Below are 20,032 nucleotides of genomic sequence, written 5' to 3' on the forward strand. Positions count from 1 at the left end.
CCTTGTTTTTCTTGGTGATATTACCACATAGGTGCCTATTTAAAGGGAAATCATGCTTTATGTGGTTCTGCTTCAGTAAACAATGCATCTCAGAGCCCAACAGAGATCTATGATTACACTACGTGTAGTATACAAACATTTGTTCACCTTGCATTTATCACCTACCTTTTCTTGCACAATTAGCCTGTATCATGGCTTTGGTTTCACTTACATTTTCCATCAAATCAATTTTCCAACCACTTGATCCAGGAATCCCTCCTCCTGAGGCCTCTAACATGGCTGCTGCACATACCAGCCATGGCTGGGGGGTGTTTGTGGATCTCCCTTCTGCTGCTGCTGCAGAACACTGACTCCTACATTCCCCCTACCCACACCCATCCCCAAGCTCTACCCTTAAACAAAAAGACAGCAGTAGTCACAGGAGGGTACTTTTATATTCAGTACAAATGTTTATTTTTGCAATGAGAACTGCACAAAAAAAAAAAAAAAACTTTTAGTATATAAGTGAAAAGTCTACGAATTCCCTTCTACAAATGTCTAAAGTGTTTAATACAAGTCTCAGATTCACTGACATAATTATTGGCCAAGCGATCCGTGCATACAGTACAGTATGGGCTCGTACACACCTCTTACTCTTGTATAGAACTAAGATTTCTAGTACTGTGGGAGGGGTTGGGAAGTGGGCAGAGAAATTAAATAGTAGATCCAAGTTCTAATTACAACCCAGTCAGAGAAACACCCTTCAGGGAGGTGTGGAGAGGGCCATGGCAGAGTTAAATCTTCAGAAGGAAAGTGCAGACAAAACCGTTTCTCCAGCTAAACAGACTTGGCCTGGGGAAGTTTCTGAACAAAACATGGAACAAAAAATGAGAGAGTGGGATGAGAAGGAAGAAACCCCATGGAACCAAAATATAAGTCACACTTGAACCAGCACAGTGGTTTGTTTATAAGGAAGTGCTGTGGGAGGGGAAGAGGGTGGGGAGGAGTGTGGAGCAAGAGTGGGGCAGGTCTCTGGCTGAATGCCAGAACTACATATACCATCAGTTGGGACGTTTGGCAGATTCCAAACCCAAAACACAGGGCCTTTCTCCTTGAAAAAAAGGAGAACGTGGGTTCATAAACAGTGCTGGAGATGTTTCAATCACTGTGTCTTTGCATACGTGTATGTGATAAACTTTCATCTTCCATCCTGGGGGCCGCTCTTGAGTGCTGCCCTGGCCCTGTGGCTGGGGCATGTGTGTACAGATGGGTGCACAGGCAGGCCCAGCAGGGTGTCCACCCGGCAGGCGTGGGGGTGGAGTGGGGTGAGGATCCTATCTTGGGGGATGTACATTATCTAAGTATCTTGTTAACCCTGAGCTTAAATGAAAGGAGTTCGGCAGAGGCAGGCAAGGTGGGAGACGTGGCTCAAGTCCTTTGGGTGAGTGGGAGATCAGGATGGAGGAAGGGCAAAGGGAAAGAATACTGTCTGGAGTTTGGCCAGGTTCTGCTGGAGCATGTCACCAACTTCGAGTCCACAGGGAGAAGGGGTACCTGGGCTCCCAGTTACAGCTTCAGTCTAGAGGGGGCAGCTCCTGCCCAGGGACAGGCCAGGTGGTCCCAGGCGGTGGTTCTTGTACCGAGGCAGTGCGTGTGTGTGTGTGTGTGTGTGTGTGGGGCGGGGGGCAGACCTAGCCTAGGCAACAACAGGTGGTTCACAAAGAAATGTCAGGGAGACGCCAGCATTAAAAAAGAGAGATGTGTTTATTCCATGATCAGTACAGACCAAATGCATATTCACCGTATGAAAGTCAAACCAGTCAATGACTCCAGAGTTTGGCCAACACTGAGGCGCCAGCGTCATGGTGTAGAGTGGGTTCTCATGGCACGCGTAACCTCACCAAGGGCTCCAATTATAAAATTAAAAAAAAAAGTCGGGAAGGGTCAGCCGGTTGGTAGGGCCAAGCGCCGGGCAGGGGGTCTCTGCCTCAGTCTCTGGCCTATGGCCCCTTGTGCCCGCCTCACCCCCTGGCCCTTCCTCTCCTGGTTAAAAAAAAAAAAACTCAAAAAAAAAAAACAAACAAAACACCACAGATTTTACATTAAAAATAAAAAGAAGAAGCCAACAAATGGGGGGAGGAAAAAAGGATAAGAAAACGCAGTTTTCTGGTTTTATAATTAAAAATAGACTAGTAAAGTTTGAAACTGAGTAAAATATAGGCAGTTTTTTTGTGTGTGTGTTTTTTGTGTGTGTGGGTTTTTTTTTTTTTTTGAGTTTTTTTTACACCAGTTTGGTGGAGTCACCAACAAACTTCAAACAAAGATATGCCAACTATGTTTCACTACACAGTACAGCCACGGTCACACACTACCCACAGCGCGGTGGCAGCCGCCGCTCAAGGAGGAGACGATCACACCATTTCAGAGATAAGCAGTGCCATTGTGTCTGGAGGAGAAGAGAAAATTAAAAATAAAATAGAATCCAACAAAAAAAATATATATATAGAAAAAAACAAAACAAAACAAAACCAGAAACACAGGTGGGAAGGAACTGACTTTGGTTGGTGGCCTCACTCGCCAGGCGAGGCCGGCCCACACACACACGTGTGACAGTCACCTCGCTCCAGATTGCCATGGACACACACACACCTCCACGGCACTATTCCCTTTTGCACAAGCGAACACTTACAGAGAGCGGCTCTCAATTAAAGGCTTGTGGGGGGAGGGGAAGGGAGGGGTGGGGTCTGTTCAAGGCAAAGTCAGTGCCAGCAAGGGGGTGGGCCAGCGCCCTTGCCACCTCCAGCTCTCGCAAGCCTGCCCTGGTCTCCTGGGTGTGGGCAGCGGCAGCTGGGGTGTGGTAAAGGACTCCCGGCGGGCAGGACGTCACGAACGTCACGCTCTTGGGGACAGTAAACCAGTCACGGTGGCGGCAGCAACGATGTCCTGTGTATACTGTGTAGACATTTGGCAGAGAGAAGGGCCTCTGCCCCACACGCGGGGACTCGGGGCTTGGGTCTAGCCGGCACTTGCTCAGGGCGAGGCGTGCCCTGTGCCGATGTCCTGTAGGGGTGGCAGGACGTCCGGCTGGCTGTAAGGCAGACAGGCGCTGCGCTCCTCAGCTGCCCGTCAGGCCTGCCCCAGGCATAGCATGCAGGAGAGCCAGGCCTGGAGACACTCCCTTGCCACTGCTACTGCCTCCACTGCCGCCCCTAACACTATGGAGAGTCAACGTTCTGCCAGGAAATCAAAGTCAGAAGTCACCCAGGTGCTCTCAGAAAAGATTTTCTTCAAATATTGACAACAGATCACTCTGGAAATTCATGTCAATGGTAGCTGCCATCTGGAGGAGAGAGGAGGGTGGGAGGAAGTGAAATTTGGTGCCCTGCCCTTGCTGTGGCTCCCAGAATCCCCGCCCTGCCCTCCAGCAATGGCTCTCCCCACAAGCCCACGCTGCAGCACTTCCCGAGTCAGGCCTGAGCACCCTGGAGGCCCAGAAGCCAGCACGGCACAAACAAGGAGAGCTCGGCCCCGAGTTCCTGCCCAGCGGCTCTCTGCTTGCACCCCACCACCTCCTGGACCTCAGGGTTCCCTTTCTCAACTCCCCCAAGGGTGGATCTCTTCCCAGCGGTGCCCAGCAGAGCGCCCCTCCTCCGCCGGCTCACCGCTTCCCGGCGCCTTCGCTCCTGCTCCTGCTTCCGGGCCAGCTCTCTCTGCTGGTCCAGCATGGACTGGGGCTGGGAGCTCCGGGCCTGGGGGGCGGCAGCTACGGCAGCTGCCTGTTGCTGCTGCTGCTGTTGTTCCTGGCGCTGCTGCTGCTGCTGCTCCTGACGCCGCCGTGCCTCCTCATGGGCTCGCCGGGCCTGCTCTAGCGCATCCTCATCCTCCCGGCTCCTGAGCAGGGCAGGGCTCTGTGTCAGCATCCGCATGGGGACCGGTTTGAGCCCAGGGAGCCCCATGCCCCACCCAGATTCTGCATCCACCTCATGCGCTCCTGCCGCAGCCGCTCCTTCTCCTTCTCTGCGTGCTCAGCCTGGGCCTTCAAGGCCTTCTCGCGCTCCTCCTTCTCCCGGGCTGCCCGGCGGAACTGCTCAAAGCTGTCGCTTGAGGACTTGGCTGTGGAGGATGGGGTGGTGGGATGCTTCTGCACCAGGCTAGCCCAGGAGCCCATGTTCTTGATTTTTAGGTCCTGTGAGACAGAGAGACCATGGGGCTGGTGAGGCACTCTGCTGTCCCTGGACTCCTTGAGAGGCCCAGAGTCTGAGGATGAACCCACCAAGGCACCTCCCTGGGTACCCTGGGTGGGGTGGGAGTGAGGGGCATTCATGGGTCCAACTGTTCCTACCTTTTTGGGTGCAACTGGCGTCTTCGGCTCCTGTTTCTGTTTGTCTTTGTCTGTGGCCCCTGGTGGGGGTGCGTTCTGCTCAGGGGGCCGAATGACAGGCCTCCCGACATCAACAGGCTTCATCTCAGGCCCTGGAACACAAACAGCCCATGGGCCTGGGCCCTACCCACCTCAGCAGGGCACAGCTGACCGGCCCACAGAAAGCTCACACCCAGTGCAGGCCGGAGGCCCTCAACCTCTGCCGGGGTTGGAGAGGGCACTCACGCTGGGGCAAGTGGACGGGGCCCTTGATGCTCTCCGGGTGCTTGGGGGGCTCCGGCCGCAGTGAGGGGCTGAAGGGCTCACTGCGGATGATGGGTGAGTGGATCTTCTCCTCCTTCACCACCACCAGGGGCTGGGGCTGGACCACGGAGGCCGCTCGGAGCTCCTGGGACAGCACAGGCATGGCAGCCGGTGAGGCAGACAGCCACCTCTGGCCCCACCCACCCACACCCCTGGGGGCTGATGCCCAGCCCTGCCCCTTTACCTGCTTCTTAGGCTGGACATTTTGCTGGGGTGGGGACTGGTGGGTCAGGCTCTGGAACTGGGGCATCTGGGGGGAATGTATCATAAGCGGGGAGGGGGCTTCACGGAGGTGACCTAAGAGAAGGAACAAGGAGCTTATCAGCCAGTCTGGTGTGGAGGTCACAGGCCCTGGGCCCAGCCAGGGAAGCCCCACAACAGCTTAGGCCCTGGCATCTTGGACCCTCTGCTCACTGTGCTGTGCTTAGTGGCTCAGCTGTGTCTGACTCTGCAACCCCATGGACAATAGCCCATCCTCTGTCCATGAGAATTCTCCAATCAAGAATACAGGAATGGCTAAATTCCTTCTCCAGGGGAACTTCCCAACCCAGGAATCAAACCAGGGTCTCCTGTAGGCAGATTCTTCACCAGCTGAGTTCACTGTGTTCATTGCACTTGCTGTACAACAGGGCTCTACGGAGCCATGAACTCAATCCTGGTTGTTTGACACCACTGTGTGTCAGGAAAAACAGCCTTCATTAAGCAACTTTAAGAAGTGCAAATACATTTGGGCCTAGGTGGGGTCTGGACTTAAGTCCTTTTTAAAAGTTCTTCAGGTGGTCCCATGGTATGACCTGGGTCAATCACGAGGGATATCAGTAACTCCTCAGAGCAGGCAGCCTCGGTGCCCAGCTGTCTCCATGTGACCAGACCAGTCTGCCTGGACAGCTGCTTCGGGTCTAAGGCCGGACCCCCAGGAACCTCCCTAATACAACTCAACCTGCAAGGCCCACACAGTGGGGAGAAGCCTGGGACTGGCCTACACCACAGCAGAACGACAGAACAGGCAATGGACATGTAGTTCTTGCAGAAACTGGGCTGGCGCAAACACCTTCATCCAAGCCAATGCTGGGGGGACCCAAGCAGCCTTGTCCCAGGCCTGCCAGAAATCCACAAACACACAACTGCAACAAGCCCCCTGTGCGGGTCACTCCCTCGGGAGCCCCTTCTGAGGCCTAGATGATGGCTCCCAGGCCTGTGACATGGAGGCATCTCCAGCCTCCTGGCTCATGCAGCAGCACCTAAAGGGGAGCCCAGCAGCCTGGGGCAGTGCCTGCAAGTTGGCCTTCCCCAGGGACGCTTGCCAAGCCTCCTTGGCCTCCAAAAACTTGGCCTTTGACCCAGAGACCCCAGCTGGACTCCAACACACATCACTTCCTGTGACCCAGTCCAGGCCACAGAACTCTGGCAGAAAAGGGCCCAGGGACTGTAAGCATAGACAGCGAGAGGAAACTTGCCCTGCCCCAGATGGTGACTCTTCCAAAGGTATCTCATTACCATCCCACCCCTGGTCTCAGGCTCGAGGAAACCCCCAGCCGTCAGCAAGCTGCAAGCTGGGACCACTACTGGTCTTCCCTAGAAAGGAAGGCCAGCTGCTCTCAACTCAATGTGCACAGCGAGCCACTTGGTACCTGGCAGCTTTTACCGGGTTTAGGAATAGTCACAGCCTAAAGCCAACAGCTTTATTCAATTCGTCGGCAGCACCCACAGCACCTCTCAAGCCAGGCTGCACAGTCTATGTGGCAAGCCAAGGACCCTCAGCTCTGACCCTCACATGTCACCACACCATGAGGCATCAATAAGAATACTGCCGGAGTGTTTTGGTCAGAGACACCCACAAAACAAGTACTCAGGAAAGGCAGGAGGGCGTGGCCTGCCCAATGCTGCTGACTGAAAATGGGCAGCTGAGATCAGGCTAGAGACTGGGAGCAGAAGACACGAATAGTTTCCCAGAAAAGTTGTGCGCTACCTTTGAGCTTCAGCCCAATTCTCCCTGACATGGTTCCAGCTCCACCAGGGGGGCCTCCTGACACCAAAAGCAGAGCACCTTTTCAGGCAGGTATCCAGAGAGCCCCTGCTGCCCAGATCTGTTCCTGGCTCAGCCTGGACCTTACACCCCACTGTTTGTTAAACCAGCTCCTGCTCATCCTGGTCACCTTCTCCAGGAAGCCTGACCCCACCCCCAGATGCAGAGGAGGTGCCTCATTGGGCTCTCGGCTCCCCTTCCCAGCAGGAATTGCCATGCACTGTAACGCTATTTTGACTGTGAGTTCCAAAAAACTGACCGACTGAGGCCTTAATCTGTCCCCTCGGTCTGCAAGCAAGAGGCACACCTAATTAAAACACTGCAGGAAGTGTCACTGCCCCTTTCTAGCTGTCTCTCTCCAACCAACCCAGAGCCTCCAAGGCTCAGCTCTGAGCTCATGTCAGCCTGCCATGCCCAACTGACCAACCTGGCTCCTCAAGGACGAGATTCTCAGCCTGGACAGCCAGCCTCCCCAAAGCCCGGGGTCAGTGTGGGGACACTTACCAGTGGAGTAGGGGTCTGACTTGTGGTGCCGGGGTGAAGGGTGGTGCTGGATGACTTGCTGAGGCTTGGCAGGCTGCGGCGGGGGTGGCTGCTGGCCTGTGGGTGGGTGGGGTGGCTGCTGGCTGGGGGGCGGCGGGGGCTGCTGGATGTGGGCAGGGAACTGCATGGGCTGCATGTGCACAGGCCGTGGCGGGGGCTGGTGCTGCTGCTGGGGTGGGGGCTGGGGCTGGGGTGGTGGTGGGGGTGGTGGCTGCTGCTGCTGCAGCTGTTGCTGCACGGAGGGGTGGGGAGGGGGTGGCAGAGGGGGTGGGGGCTGGGACTGCACCTTCACGGAAGGGAGTAGTGGCGTGGGGGGCTGCACCTTCTGCAGCTGCTGCAGGTAGAGCTGCATCTGCATGGAGGTGAGGGGTGGGGCAGGCGGCTCTTCGTCCTCCTGCAGCAGCACTTGGGGGGGCTGAGCCATGGGGGGCTGTGGGAGGAGGGGTGGCTGGGCCAGGGCGGGCGACACAGCGGGGGGACGGGAAGCCTTGGGGGGCAGGGCGGCAGCTCGGTTACTGGGCCGTGATGGCTGCTGAGGCAGCGCGTTGTGCAAAGCTGCAAGGACGGGAACCAGGTGGTGAGGCTCACACACTGTGTGGTCCCCGGCCCAGCCTTCCTTCTCCATCCTGCCCTCTGACTTGTCTCCCTCCAACTGGCAACCTCTCGCCACCCTCCCCAGAACTCGAAAGTCAGGATGGCGTCCAGGGAGGGCTACAGGAACAAGCCCCCACCCTCAGCATCATCCTGCCCTGTGCCCCCAACTTTCCTCCCTCCCCTCCAACCATTCCGCTCGCCCTCCAGATCCTTCCTCACCCCCACATCCCTTGCAGGATGAGAGGTCGTGCCCTCCCACCCCTGACTGGGAGCCACAGACGAGTCCCATCCTTTCCCACCTCACCCTGCGAGGCCTGGCCCAGCAGACCTGAATCTCTATCTTCTCCACCAAAGCACTGTCTCTCTACACAAGGCCTGCCCTGTCCTGTCTACACTTCTGGCATCATTTCCAGAATGGGCCCAAGGAGCGGCTAATCTCCCGAGCGACCAGACAGTGGAGGCTAAGAGGGGTTCTGGCCACTCAGAGGGGCCCGTCACCGTATTAAGAGCCAAGTTGGCGCGATCGCTGCTCACCTGGAGGAGAGACCACCGAGTGCTGGTTGAGATGAGGCGGAGTGCTGTGCTCAGGAGGCTGGGGCAGGTGAGGGGGCAGCTCAGGCTGCGGCAGGTGCAGGATGGGCTGGGTGAAGTGGCCGATGGGGTCGAAGACGCTGCCTGGAAGCTGGGGCTCCAGCACAGGCACCTGGGTGGCGATGAAGGGCGGTGGCGAGGACTTCAGCGCGGAGGCCGCCTGCTGCGGCAGGGAGGGGGGTGGGGGCGGGGCCGGGGGCTGCTGCGCAGGCGGCTGCTGGGGCGGTGGGGGCGGCGGGGGCTGCTGGGGCGGCGGCGGTGGCGGCGGGGGCACGGGAGCCGGGGCCTGCTGCATCTGCTGATGGTGGTGGTGGTGGTGCTGCGGACGAACAGGACAGGACAGGCTGGCATGAGGCAGGCCACGCGTGTCTGGGTGAGACACGGGACCCCTCCCCGCCAGGGCCCACACAGTCAGGCGGCCACTGCCCACCTGCTCAAAGACACCCCTGAAACCACCTACCTTCTTCTGCTCCCTCCCAGGGTGCCCCTTCTTTTTGGACTTCGGAGCCATCTCTGTGGAGGTAAAGAGAAGGCGGTGAGGCTCTAGAGGAGGAGACTGGGAGCAGGCCTTCCACACGGATCAGAGGAAACTGAGGGTGAGTTCAGGAGAAGGGCCAAGTGACGGTGAGACGAAGGGTGGCCAGGTTCTGTCTGGGGGGTTACAGGGGAGGGAACGGTGTGTGGGTGTCACCTACCCATTTACCTGCGACTTTTTTCCTAGCGGGGACCATGCCTAGCTTCCCCACCGAACTCCAGACCACCAACCACCAGCTTCATGACAAGAGCACACCCGAACGCATGGGGGACTGAGCTATGAAGGACCTCCTGGCCCAACTGTCTCCCCTTCTTGGTTAGTCAGAGGCCTCCACAGGGATCTGAGCATCTTCACCTCAACCTGCTTCACCCTGGGACCACCACGGTGCTTGAGATGATCTTGTCCATTTAAGAAACTAGCAAAGTAAGGCTCAGAGAAGTTGAGGGACTTGCCCCAGCCACACAGCCTAGAAGTAACAACTCGGCAGCCTCCAGCTGCACTGCCCTCTGACACTTGCACCTTCCCATTGTCCCAAGGGAAGCAGAAATGCATGGGTTGGGGTGACAGGAACCACTGGTGCCAGCATGGGCCAAGGCCCTGGCCACAGAGTCGTGGGACAGGTGAGGAGAGTGCTGACAAGCTTGAGCACTTTGTGGAGGGAGAGAAGCAAGCCAGCCAGCCAGCTAGCCTCTATGGACAACCCAGGAACCAATGAGGGTGGCACTCAATGCTGTGGCCAGCAGAGGCGGCGGCCACTGGCCAGACTCCTTTTCCTCTCAGGAGACCAGCCTCAGAGAACTCCTTGTGTTGGGACACGGTTCATGTGCTGCAGGGAGAAAACAGTACGTGTCCTGGCTTCGCAGGAAGGAGCCCGTGGCTTGTTGCCACCACTGTGTGGACACATCTGGGGTGTGCCCGTCTCTGTGAGGAGTGTGCAAGAGCCAGCCCGAGACCCTCTGCACCCACTCTATAGAGCTTCATGCTAAGGAACTTTGGCCCACGGGATTCCCCTCACCAAACACTGCTGGGCGCACACACTGGAGCGGGAAACAGGGAGGGGATGCCTGGCCAGGGCTTGAGGGCTGGGAGGTGAAGCCTCCGATTACCAGGTGGGAGCTGGGACCCGCCCGTGGTGCCTCTGGGGTTCCTGCCACTGAGAGGCACCTCGTCGCTTTGCCTGGCCTCGCCTGCGCCCCTCACCAGGGTGCTGGCTGTGGCCGCTGGTGCTGGAGGACACGCTGTTTGCCCAGAGTGGGGCCAGCTCTGCTGGTGGCTGCTTCACGGAGGGCAGTGCTAAGGAAGCTTTGGAGAGGCGCATGGCCTTGGTGCAGCATGCCACTGAAAGGGGTGAGGGAGACCTTGTGCCCTGCCAGAACTCCCCATTCCATCCAATAGGTAAGACAGTGACAGAGAACTCTGCGGCTACAGACACATGTTTTTACACGAGTGGCAGTGACTAGGGACACCTGGGGTGCGGGACTGCAGGCCCAGCCCCAAACCCAGATACTAGAGATGCCGGGATACAGGGCTCAGGACTCTATGGGTCACATATGAGACCTGGTAGAAAGGACACTCTTTGAGTCACATGTATGAAAGGGAGCAGTTTGGGTAATTTGCAGGATTGGGCCACAAGTCGGGTGTCTGGGAGCCTCAGGGACCCTACACGCACAAAGCTGGAGCATGGCACACAGGAGGAAGAGGACGGGGCATTCTCCCAGGCCGGGCTCCTCTCCCAGGGTGGATTCCAGCAGCTGGGGGCAGCTGCTCACACCCTGGCCTGCCTTTGGAGGGCCTGGGGTAGGAAGGTGGTCAGTGCATTAAGTATGACCAGGATAGGATACTGTGTCGTAGGGAGAAGGTTGGATGGGGTTGGGGTGGCCTGTCATCTCATGGCCTTGGTGGGGAAAACACTTTTTTCCAACACAAAAGAGGGAAAAGTGGTTTTGGGCCCTCACCATCTCCCTGCAGCCATGAGAGAGAGGGGCCCACCCAGGGAACTAAAGGGGACAGAGTGCAATGGGGCCCTTAAGGGTCCAGGGAGTGGGTGTCAGCTGCCTTAGAAAGGTCACCAGGAGTATCATCCCAGGCTGCACAGAAGTGCCGGGCGGGGCTGGCCTAGAGCAGCAGAGAAGGAGGGAGGCACCCAGCAGACCGCCAGGACCAGAGGACTCAAGGGGCCGGCGGTGGGGACCAAGGGGTGCCGGAGCCCATTTGGGGCTGTCACAGCTGGCTCACGTGCACCCCTCGCCTCGTGGAAGGAAGACAAGACAGGAAGTGCACAACTTCACCACACACCAGCCCCAAGACACCCCCCACACAAAACTCTCTAGAAAGGGTTACATGAAGATGGCCTCAAGTACTGTGTGATCTTTATTCCATGAACATCTTGAACTCAACACAAATTTCAGCTTTACATAGGATGGTAATTGTACAAAGAATTAAAACGTTTTTGTAAAATCTGATTAAAACACTGATTCCTCCCCAATCCCCCACCAACGCAAGGGAAGGAGACAGGACGGAAGGCAAGGGCAGAGGTGCAGAGCCCCTCAACTGAACCGACTGGAAGCCTCCGCACCAGCAGACACCCGGCCTCCCACCCTTCCCTAGAGCAACTTCTCAGGCCCGGCTGGCACCACCCACCGCCCGCACACTGGAGGCTGCCGAAAGGTGGGCGGGCTTCTGCTCGCTCTGCTCTTCCTGGGGCACCGGTGCCAGCCCAAATCGAACGATCAAGTTCTCTGCCAGACGGAAGCACCATGGGCAAGGACAGGACCCCTGAACAGAGAAGGTGCAAGGATCACACAGGAAGAGCTGGCCTGGGACTACAGCCTCTGTGCCCACGAGTGGGAAGGGGTGGGGTGGCACACAGGCTGACGCCATGGGAATCTAGCCTGCCATTTGCTCCAAGACGGCAGAATCTTCCCAGAAAGACAATGCCAGCAGCTTCCCAACTGTCCTGTGGGAATCTCTGGGCATGAAGCCCCCGGACCCAAGCCAGGCCAAGCAGTACTGGAAACACATCAGGAACAGGCCAAAGGGCAGCTCAAAATAGTCTGTTTGGCAAATTAGCTCAACTGGAAGCCGACTGGCTGGAGGATCCGGGAGCAGCTGAGGAATTCCCAAGTATCACTGCAGGGCCCGAGGGGCTCCGGGAGGCTGAGCGCAGAACCCAAGGCCAAGGCCAGTCTGGGGCAGTTACAGCTGCTTGGGCCCAAGGTCCCAAGGAGCTGTGGAGGGGGACAGGGCTTCCACGCAGGCGCTGGCCAACTGCACCTCCTCAAGCCCGCTCCCAGGTGCAGGAGGAAGCTGATCCCAAAATGCCAGGGGACGGTCAGGCCTCAAAGTACACACCAACTACACTTAAAACAAACGCTATTCCTCAGGGGACTTTTCACGCCAGGAGGTTTTCTGAGATGCTGGATTCATGACCAAAAAAGGGATGATGTTTATTTTTAGAGCCAAAAGAAAAAAAAAAGCCTATCCAGTGCCTCTCAGAGGGCTTGGATGATGTGGCCCACCCGGCAGCTCCCATCGCTCTTGGGGGCTGAACTGAGGGGAGTACCTGCATGTGCACGGAGAGGGCCCGAAGGCTCCAATGCCCGCACCACTGACAGGCCCAGCCCTCTTGAGCTACCAGCCCAGATCCCTACCCCCAGCGGGGCGAGGGCTGCAGGCGGGAGGAGTCAGGGCAGCCGGCGGTACAGCCATGTCTCCCCAAACAACCCTCACTCCCGGCCTGCCTGGCAGCTCCTGCGGTCTGCGCCTATGTACCTGGGAAGGGAGGGGCTAGGAGGCCGCCTAGGAGGTACTTTCCCTGTGAGACTTTAGAACAGGCCAAAGAAGTTGGGAAGATGCCCAACAGACAACAGTGGGAACAATGAAAACAGAGAGAGGACTCCGGGGGGCTGTCAGCCAGCTGTGGCTGGTGGGAGCCTCTGGCCAATAGAGCTGCGCGGGTCACCAGAGAAGGCAGACTGAGGGACAGCCCTGAGGAGCCATGGGACCAGCTGGCCTCGCCTCTAAAGCCTCGCTCCTCACTTGGGGAAGCTCTAGATGTCACAATGTTCTTCCTGAGGCTGAGGTGAGTGAGATCTTCCCTGGGCTAACATCATTGGAAGGTCCAGGAGGGAAGCAGTTAGGATCCAGAGTCCCCCCACAAGAGGGAGGGGCGGAGACGGAAAACGCATCTGTGACGGGGCCTTGCACACGGAGCAGCACCGCATGAATGTGTGTGCAGGGGGATTGTCATCACCCTCTGGGAGATGCCACCCACTCAGAGGACCCCAGATGACCAGGGAGGCTGGGCAGAACAGCCAGGCAGTCTTTACACAGGAGGCCCGGGTGGGCGGGCAGCCAGGCAGGCAGCCTTCCCGGAGGCGGGACTAGGTGTGAGCTGCTGGACATGACTAATCCACCCCGGGGGACAGGCCCAGGGCTCTGAGGAATTCCATAACTTGATGGAGTCCTGTCCCTTTCACGGAAGAAAATGGACTTAAGCTATAGCTTGCTGGGAAGGAATCTGGAACTGAAGACCGTTTTATTAAGAGTCCGTGTCCAATGATTAGGCAGGACCTACGTAGAGGGAGAGAGAAACCAGTGTGAGAGAAATGGTGTGGAATGTACCGTTCAAGTCATAAGAACAGAAGAACTGCAGACCAAGCCAGCCTCCGGTGCCCCGCCTGCTGTCAGGGCACGAGAAGACAGCGCCGCAACTGGGAGTTCCACCCCCTGCTTGGCCAGCTGCTGGTGGGGATAGACCCACCTTCCCCTGAGAAGGGCCTCAGATCAGGCACGCACGGATGTCTCCAGAACCGCCTGAGCCTGCTCACGCCTCTAGACAGAACGGCTTCCAGTAACGAGCTCCATGTGTGCCCACTGCGTGCTGGGGTCCCCTTAGGTGGGCTCTGCGGCTGAGAGGTTGCCCCGCCTGTCCTCTCCCTGCGTCGCTTCTGCAGTCCAGCGTGGTCTGCCACGCCCAGTGGGCACCCGTGGATTCTGTCCATACCCTCCAGGGTCTGCTTTTCTGCACCCTGTCTCAGCAAGGTAATGCTGACCCTGCCTTGGGGCTCAGCTGGAAGGAGGGAATGCCCGAAGAAAGGAGCTCTGGAGTGCAGGACCTCTAGCTAACAGCCTCTGCATTCCTCTGAACTCCAAGAAACAAGCAAAATTATAAAAAAGAGGAGCCAGTGACATACACTACTAAGGAAGAGAACAAATTAAAAATAAAAACAAGTTGAGAAAGAAAGTTGTCCTTTCCTTTTTCCCAGGCATCAAATGCAGCTTCCTTTGACTGGGGAGAGGGGCTGGGGCTCTTTCCCACCCACAGAGCAGAGCAGATGCTTCTGTTAGAATCACGGATGCAACCAACACTGCACTCCCATGGTCCCCAAGTGTGTGTGTGTGGGAAAAACCCGCCCACCGGCTGCTCTCTCATTCAAGGCACATTCCACAAGGCTCGCCCTCGCCCGTGAAGCCCTCGAATCCCTCCCTGCATGTGTGTGGGTGTGAGGGGTCACCTGGCACTGCAGGCAGATTGGCTATAGCCCCATCCTCCAGATCTCTTCCTACCCCCACCCCTGCCAGGCACTTAGCCTTTCCCCAAGAGCAGGCATCACACCCTTGGAGTGGGCAGCAGCAGGCCTCAAGATGGGACAGGAACCGAGTCATTCCAAGACCCGGGGTCGCGGAAGTTGAGGCTGGTTGTCTAGGAAGAATGCCCCACGGCCTCTGTCTGCACTTTCCAGCTCAAATTTTTCCAAAACATAAAGCATTCCTTTTCCCCCTGGAGCTATTAAGAAACACCCACATGCTCCGATCCTGGGAAAAGGAAACCAGGAGACTGAAATAGCTGATGTGTGCTCCCTCTGCAACTAGAAGACCAAAACCAAGTCCAGAAGAATGCTCTGAACTATCCCAGCCCAGGTTAGGGATGCTCCTGAGAGGGACAGGAGGTGGTGTCCAGCCCTGTGTGCCCATAAAACCTGTGGGTAGCACTGGGGAAGAGCAAGACATCAGCAATGGGATGGGGTGAAAGTTTACGTTGACTCACGGGCAGTGGGAGGGTGGCCCTTGTACCACTGTCTTTGTCCCAATACTAAACCCTCAAGCAGATTCAGAATTTAACCACAGTCAAAACTCAATGGAAGACTATGACTCAGGTAACAGCTGGGTTCAAAAGATGTGGTGGGTCTAGCCAACAGCGCTGCATGCTGCCCACAGGAGGAGGAGCACACAGTGCTTGGGGCAGAAAGACCCCTCGACCCCAGTCTGTGGACGCACTGCATCCCTCAACAGTAGCCTTGTCCCAACAGCCAGCCCCCTGTCCTGAGCAGCTGGCTGCATCCTTGTCTGTGGACAGTGGTCAGAGATGAGACCACGTACCACTGCCCTAGCCCCAATTTAGTGCCTCTGGTCCGTTTCTTTTGGTGATTCATGTCCTGGCGCTATGTTGGCAGAACTGACAAATATAGGCCCTTCAGGAATTTCGGCTCTAATCCAAATGGAAACACAAGAACAAGAAGGGCAAAACAGTTAAGCCCCCAAAGACCAAGAGAAATACCCCCAGTGCCCCCCACAAGCCCCCACCCCACCTCCCTACCAAGGCAGAACCACCTGTACCGAGTCACAGCAATCTACCCAGCTCCGTGGACCCCACACGAGGAACCACCCAGCAAGGAAGCACAATTCCTGTGCAGGAGGTTGGTGGCAGACAGTCCATCCCTTGGAAGCAGGACGTGGGCTCCCACTTGGGACCTGCAGCATCTGAGGTGCAGGGCACAAACCTACAGGATGGGTACCTCCCCTCCCAAGAGCAGCAGCTCTCAGTCGGCCCCCGGAGCTCTCCAGAGCGCACAGACAGCAGAGGAAAAGCCAGAGCCACGAAGACAAAGGACAGCCTCGCAAAACTCAAGGTGGGGAGGGCGCCTGGGGAGGAGGAGGAGCTGAGGCAGCAAGGGAGCCGCCAGGGCTGGACTGCTGGAGCCTGGGAGCCTGCAGGCTGGCGGCTCTGAGACTGTAAATCTTGCCCTCTTTCCCGCCAGGACAGCTGTTCCCAGGACTCTCAGATTACTTGTTGCACAATCTTTCCACTTTCTTTAAAGGAGGGAAAAATGTGAAGGAAAAAAACAAATCTCGGCAGCAGCAAAGAGCTGCTGGAAATGCCATCATGGTTACTTCACAGGAGGCGGCAGCAGGCGGAGTGCAGGGCGCTCAGGAGTCAGGGACAAAGGCCACGGTCCCAGACTCAGGACTGGGACACTAGGGTGTGATGGTTATGACGTCCTAAGGTGCCACGCTGGGCGGGACCTGGTTGCACGGTTTTAGCAATCAGGTCCTCTGCCAATTTCAATCTTTTTCTCTGGTTGCTCAGATCCTTAGGGGAAAAGGCTGCAAAACCCCTAGTAGGAGAAGCCTGCTAGAAAACACAGGAGGTACAAAACCCCAGAAGCAAAGGCAAACCTGAGGTTTGGCTGGAATTTAGAGTGAGAAGTTAGCAGCCACCTGGAATGCTAATTAGGCCCAAGAATACAGCCATTCACCCTGCTGAGGGCACTGGGCCCTGGCCTGAGGCCCCACTCTGCCTCAGTAAGCATGGGGTGTGGCGCCCCCTACTGGCCAGATTTTAAAAATGCACTGGAAGAGGGAGCTGGTTAGGAAGAGAGAAAAAAGGGTCAAGGATAGAGGTGACCAGCAAACTACCCACAGCAGTCTCTACATGCAACAGGAGCTCAATAAATACAGAACATCCTCAGTGGATTTCACGTCACTTGGGCCCACTGAAAGGAGGCAGTCCAGAGCACTGATGTCCTAGAGAAGGCTCCCCTCCCCCTCACCTGGGAAACCTGGTGTACTTACAAGGGGAAAGGGACAGTGACAAGGTCCAGGGGCCCCCACGCCCCACACACCCCAGAGCAGCACCACTCCTTTCAACTGCTGCAAACAATCCTCAAACCTCCTCAGCACCACTGGATCACATTATCTATCTATGTGAACTAAGTGGAACTTATCGTTTACTTCTAGTTACAGTAAAGTACCAGAGACAGGATTAGGTACACGGAAGAATACGCCAGGAGCCTTGCTGCCCACTGTGGATGTGCACACTGCAGCGTGCCTGGAGGGACGGGCCCAAGGCAGGCTCGTGGGTGGTCTGCAGACTGTCAACTCAGCCGATGGAGACACCTGCCTGCCCACCAACAACCCTATTCACCCAGACACAGGAAGTCAGCTCCACCTCACAGAGCAGCCTAGTCACCAGGCTTCTTTCCAGCCTCTATCCTCGGGGCCAGTCTGAGCATCAGCTCCCCTGAGAATAACCAGAAATGCTTATGTCTGGAGGAAAGGTCCCCTGCCCCACCACTGGCACAGCTCTCGGCATCTCCACCTGCCCCTGCCTCCCACGTCAAGGCTGCTGCTCAGCTGCACCAGGGGGCACACGTGCATGCCCATGGAGCATGGAGAGAAGAAACTATTAGAGGTACAGGACACGCATGTCCAAGTGCGTGCAGTTAGGAGCAGCCAATGCAGCAGTGAGCAAACTCCGGGGAGGCTGGCAACGCTCTAAGCCCCGGGAACAGCAGGGCCAAAAGCAGGCTGTTCCACACCTGTCGAAGCACATCACCTGAAAGGGCCGAATTGCATGCAACGGTGCTGCCAGGGTACTCTGAGGCTGGGCAGGGTCACGCGAAGATCAATTCCATCATCTGCCCCCATTCCTCCTTTCCCAGGGCTCTGCAGTGTCAATACCACTGGCCACTTGCCTCCGCCCCCAGCCCAGGTCAGGAGTGGGGTGGAGGTAGATGCTGGGATACCCACCACCCCAGGTAGAGGTCAACAGGGTGACCAGGAAGATGGACAGATGGGAGGGCCCGGCAGGTTCTTATGACTGCCGTCTCTGCTCTCTGGTAGCCTGGACACAGGGTGGAATACAGGCAGGAGTGCAGTGAAACATCAAAGATACCTAACCTGTTTCAGAGTCTTCACTGTCAGAGGAGCTGGACTCGCTGGTGCTCTCCGACTCTGAGGACGAGAAGCCCTTCATCTTGGAGGAGCCAGCAATCACATCAACTTTCTCAGCTGCAATAAAGCAACGGGGACAACAGAGTCAGGCAGGGCCAAGAGCCCCATGAGCCAAAAGCCTGCTCCCAAAGACCAGCTGCTGTGCTTCCAGACCCTGGCCCGACCCACACTTCCCAAGGGTGCAGCTAGCCTACCACACACGCCAGCTAAATCCTGGCTTAAACTCAACTTTCAAGGCCCCTTCAATCTCTCAAAATACTCTCTCACAGGGTTCACTGAGGATTAGGAGACCAGGGCAGGAGGGAACTCCCAAACAAGGAACTGCTGGGAGGATGCTCCCTCAGCAGGACAACCAGAGACAAAGTAAGACAAGGAAAAGGCCCCAGGGGACCTCCCAGCACCTCAGTATGCAGTCACTGTGCGACACCCTGAACGGAGGGGAGGGGGTGCCAAAGACCCCAAGTCAGTCTGGGCTGGAATGAAGGCTGTGTGCAAAACCCTGACTCAGATTCTAAATCCTACTGGTCCCGAGACAAAACTATGAGCCAAGACAAGGCACTGATAACACCAAAGAGCCATTTGGAAGACTTGCAGAGCGGGTCACAAGGATCTAGAGAAGACAGCAGGCAGGCTCAGTGCCAATCTAATGCTTTCCTCCTAGCCATGCCCCCCACCCCAAAGACCTCAAAGAGGTGGGGGAGGGGGGTGCCTTCTGGGGAAGACTCAGAGGCGGCAACTGAGGATGAAGGCTGCTGCTGGTCAGAGCAAGGCTTAGGACCCCAAGGGCCATCTGCCAGAGAGGTCAAGAAAGGCGCCCCACAGCCTAGGGTCGGGTTTGATGTCACAACCCTCCAGAGGCTTCCATGTCGAGGACACAAGACTTCATAATCGGAAATTTAAACAGCCTGCAGAGGGAGAGGGCCGGGGTTGGAAAGCCAAGTTAACTAAAGGTGCCAATGGGGCCTCGCTAATAGGGGTGCAAGGGCAGCGCCTGGCCCCACCTGCCAGCCCTCTCCCTCACCCGGGACTGAAAACACCCCAGCCCCACCCCAGAGGGCCAAAGGGCACCTTGAGGTTTCCTCTTCTTCCGCAAACAGGAGGTGACGTAGCGCTCCAGTTCACGCAGGGTAGATGGCTTCAGGGTCTCGAAGTCGATCTCAATCTCGTCGGGGTTGGAGTTCTTGAGGGAGGGCTCCCGTGACTGAATGATGTGCACCACGCGGCCCAGCTTCTCGCCAGGCAGTTTGTTGATGTCCAGGCTCAGCTGCCGCTTTTCCTCATATGACATGGGCTTGCACTTGTCCTCTTCCTCCGACTCATAGGCGGGAGGGGGCTTGTTCTTCAAGGGTGCTGGCTCCTTCTTGCTACGAAGGGGTGATGCAGATACCATTAGGAATGGGTCCCTGCAGGAAAGGGGGGGCACCCATCCCTTTGTTTAGGGCTTGGGGAGGCTTCTACACCACCCACCCCGGTGGTCTTCACAGGGCACAGGGGACACTAGCAACGCCTTTCTGTGAGTGCGGAGCTGTAGCTGAGACCAAAAATGGTGAGCTTGGGGCGTCTCGCTGCCCACCTCGCCCTACCACCCTCCCTCCAAGGCCCATCCCAGAGAGGGGGTATCTGTCAGGCAGGGGTGGCCACAGACCTCGTGCTGCTGTTACTGCTGTTATTTTTCTTGGTCTTTTTGGGAGGAAGTTCCTTGGCTTTGCTTTTCTTATTCTCCTCCATGTCCTCTTTCTTTTTGTGCTTTTCTTTTTTCTTTTCCTTTTTGTCTTTCTCCTTTTTCTTTGGTTTGTTCTGCTGGGGCTGTGAAAGCGCTGCAAGCTGCTCATGCACGGCTTTGAGCTGTGGTGCAGACAAGCAAGACACACTCTTGTCACGACCTGCCGTCTCACCAGATAGCCACAGGGCCCAGGCCCACCCGGACCCTTGAACCCCCAGGGCAGTCCAATGTCCTCCTTGTCAGAGGGGCTGACACTCAAGCCCCATGACCATCCTTGGTCCCAGGAAGAGGGTCCCGAAAGCGGCTGGGCAAATGTATAGACATGTGTGGGCTCTGAAGGCC

General features: G+C 56.9%; 1 protein-coding gene across 4 annotated transcripts in view; it reads right to left on the reverse strand.

Annotated features, from left to right (window-relative positions):
• Positions 1–1,323: 1,323 nt before the first annotated feature.
• The window catches only part of BRD4 (bromodomain containing 4), a 93,280-nt gene continuing 74,571 nt past the window's right edge, over positions 1,324–20,032 (reverse strand). For 2 of the 4 annotated variants that reach the window (XM_055431232.2, XM_055431233.2), the window contains exons 9-19: positions 19,613–19,812; positions 19,036–19,331; positions 17,914–18,024; positions 8,878–8,930; positions 8,361–8,736; positions 7,194–7,787; positions 4,586–4,960; positions 4,322–4,452; positions 3,960–4,165; positions 3,642–3,870; positions 1,324–3,319 (exon numbers count right to left, since the gene is read on the reverse strand). In XM_055431232.2, coding sequence (XP_055287207.1) covers positions 3,251–3,319; positions 3,642–3,870; positions 3,960–4,165; positions 4,322–4,452; positions 4,586–4,960; positions 7,194–7,787; positions 8,361–8,736; positions 8,878–8,930; positions 17,914–18,024; positions 19,036–19,331; positions 19,613–19,812 — 2,640 coding nt within the window. In that variant the 3' untranslated portion in view covers positions 1,324–3,250. Of the gene's footprint in view, positions 3,320–3,641; positions 3,871–3,959; positions 4,166–4,321; positions 4,453–4,585; positions 4,961–7,193; positions 7,788–8,360; positions 8,737–8,877; positions 8,931–17,913; positions 18,025–19,035; positions 19,371–19,612; positions 19,813–20,032 lie in introns of all 4 variants that reach the window. The other 2 variants (XM_088839117.1, XM_088839116.1) reach the window with 2 other exon arrangements.

Source organism: Moschus berezovskii, chromosome 8 (genome assembly GCF_049115385.1).
Source record: "Moschus berezovskii isolate FMDL1 chromosome 8, NW_MosBer_1.0, whole genome shotgun sequence".
NCBI lineage: Eukaryota > Metazoa > Chordata > Mammalia > Artiodactyla > Moschidae > Moschus > Moschus berezovskii.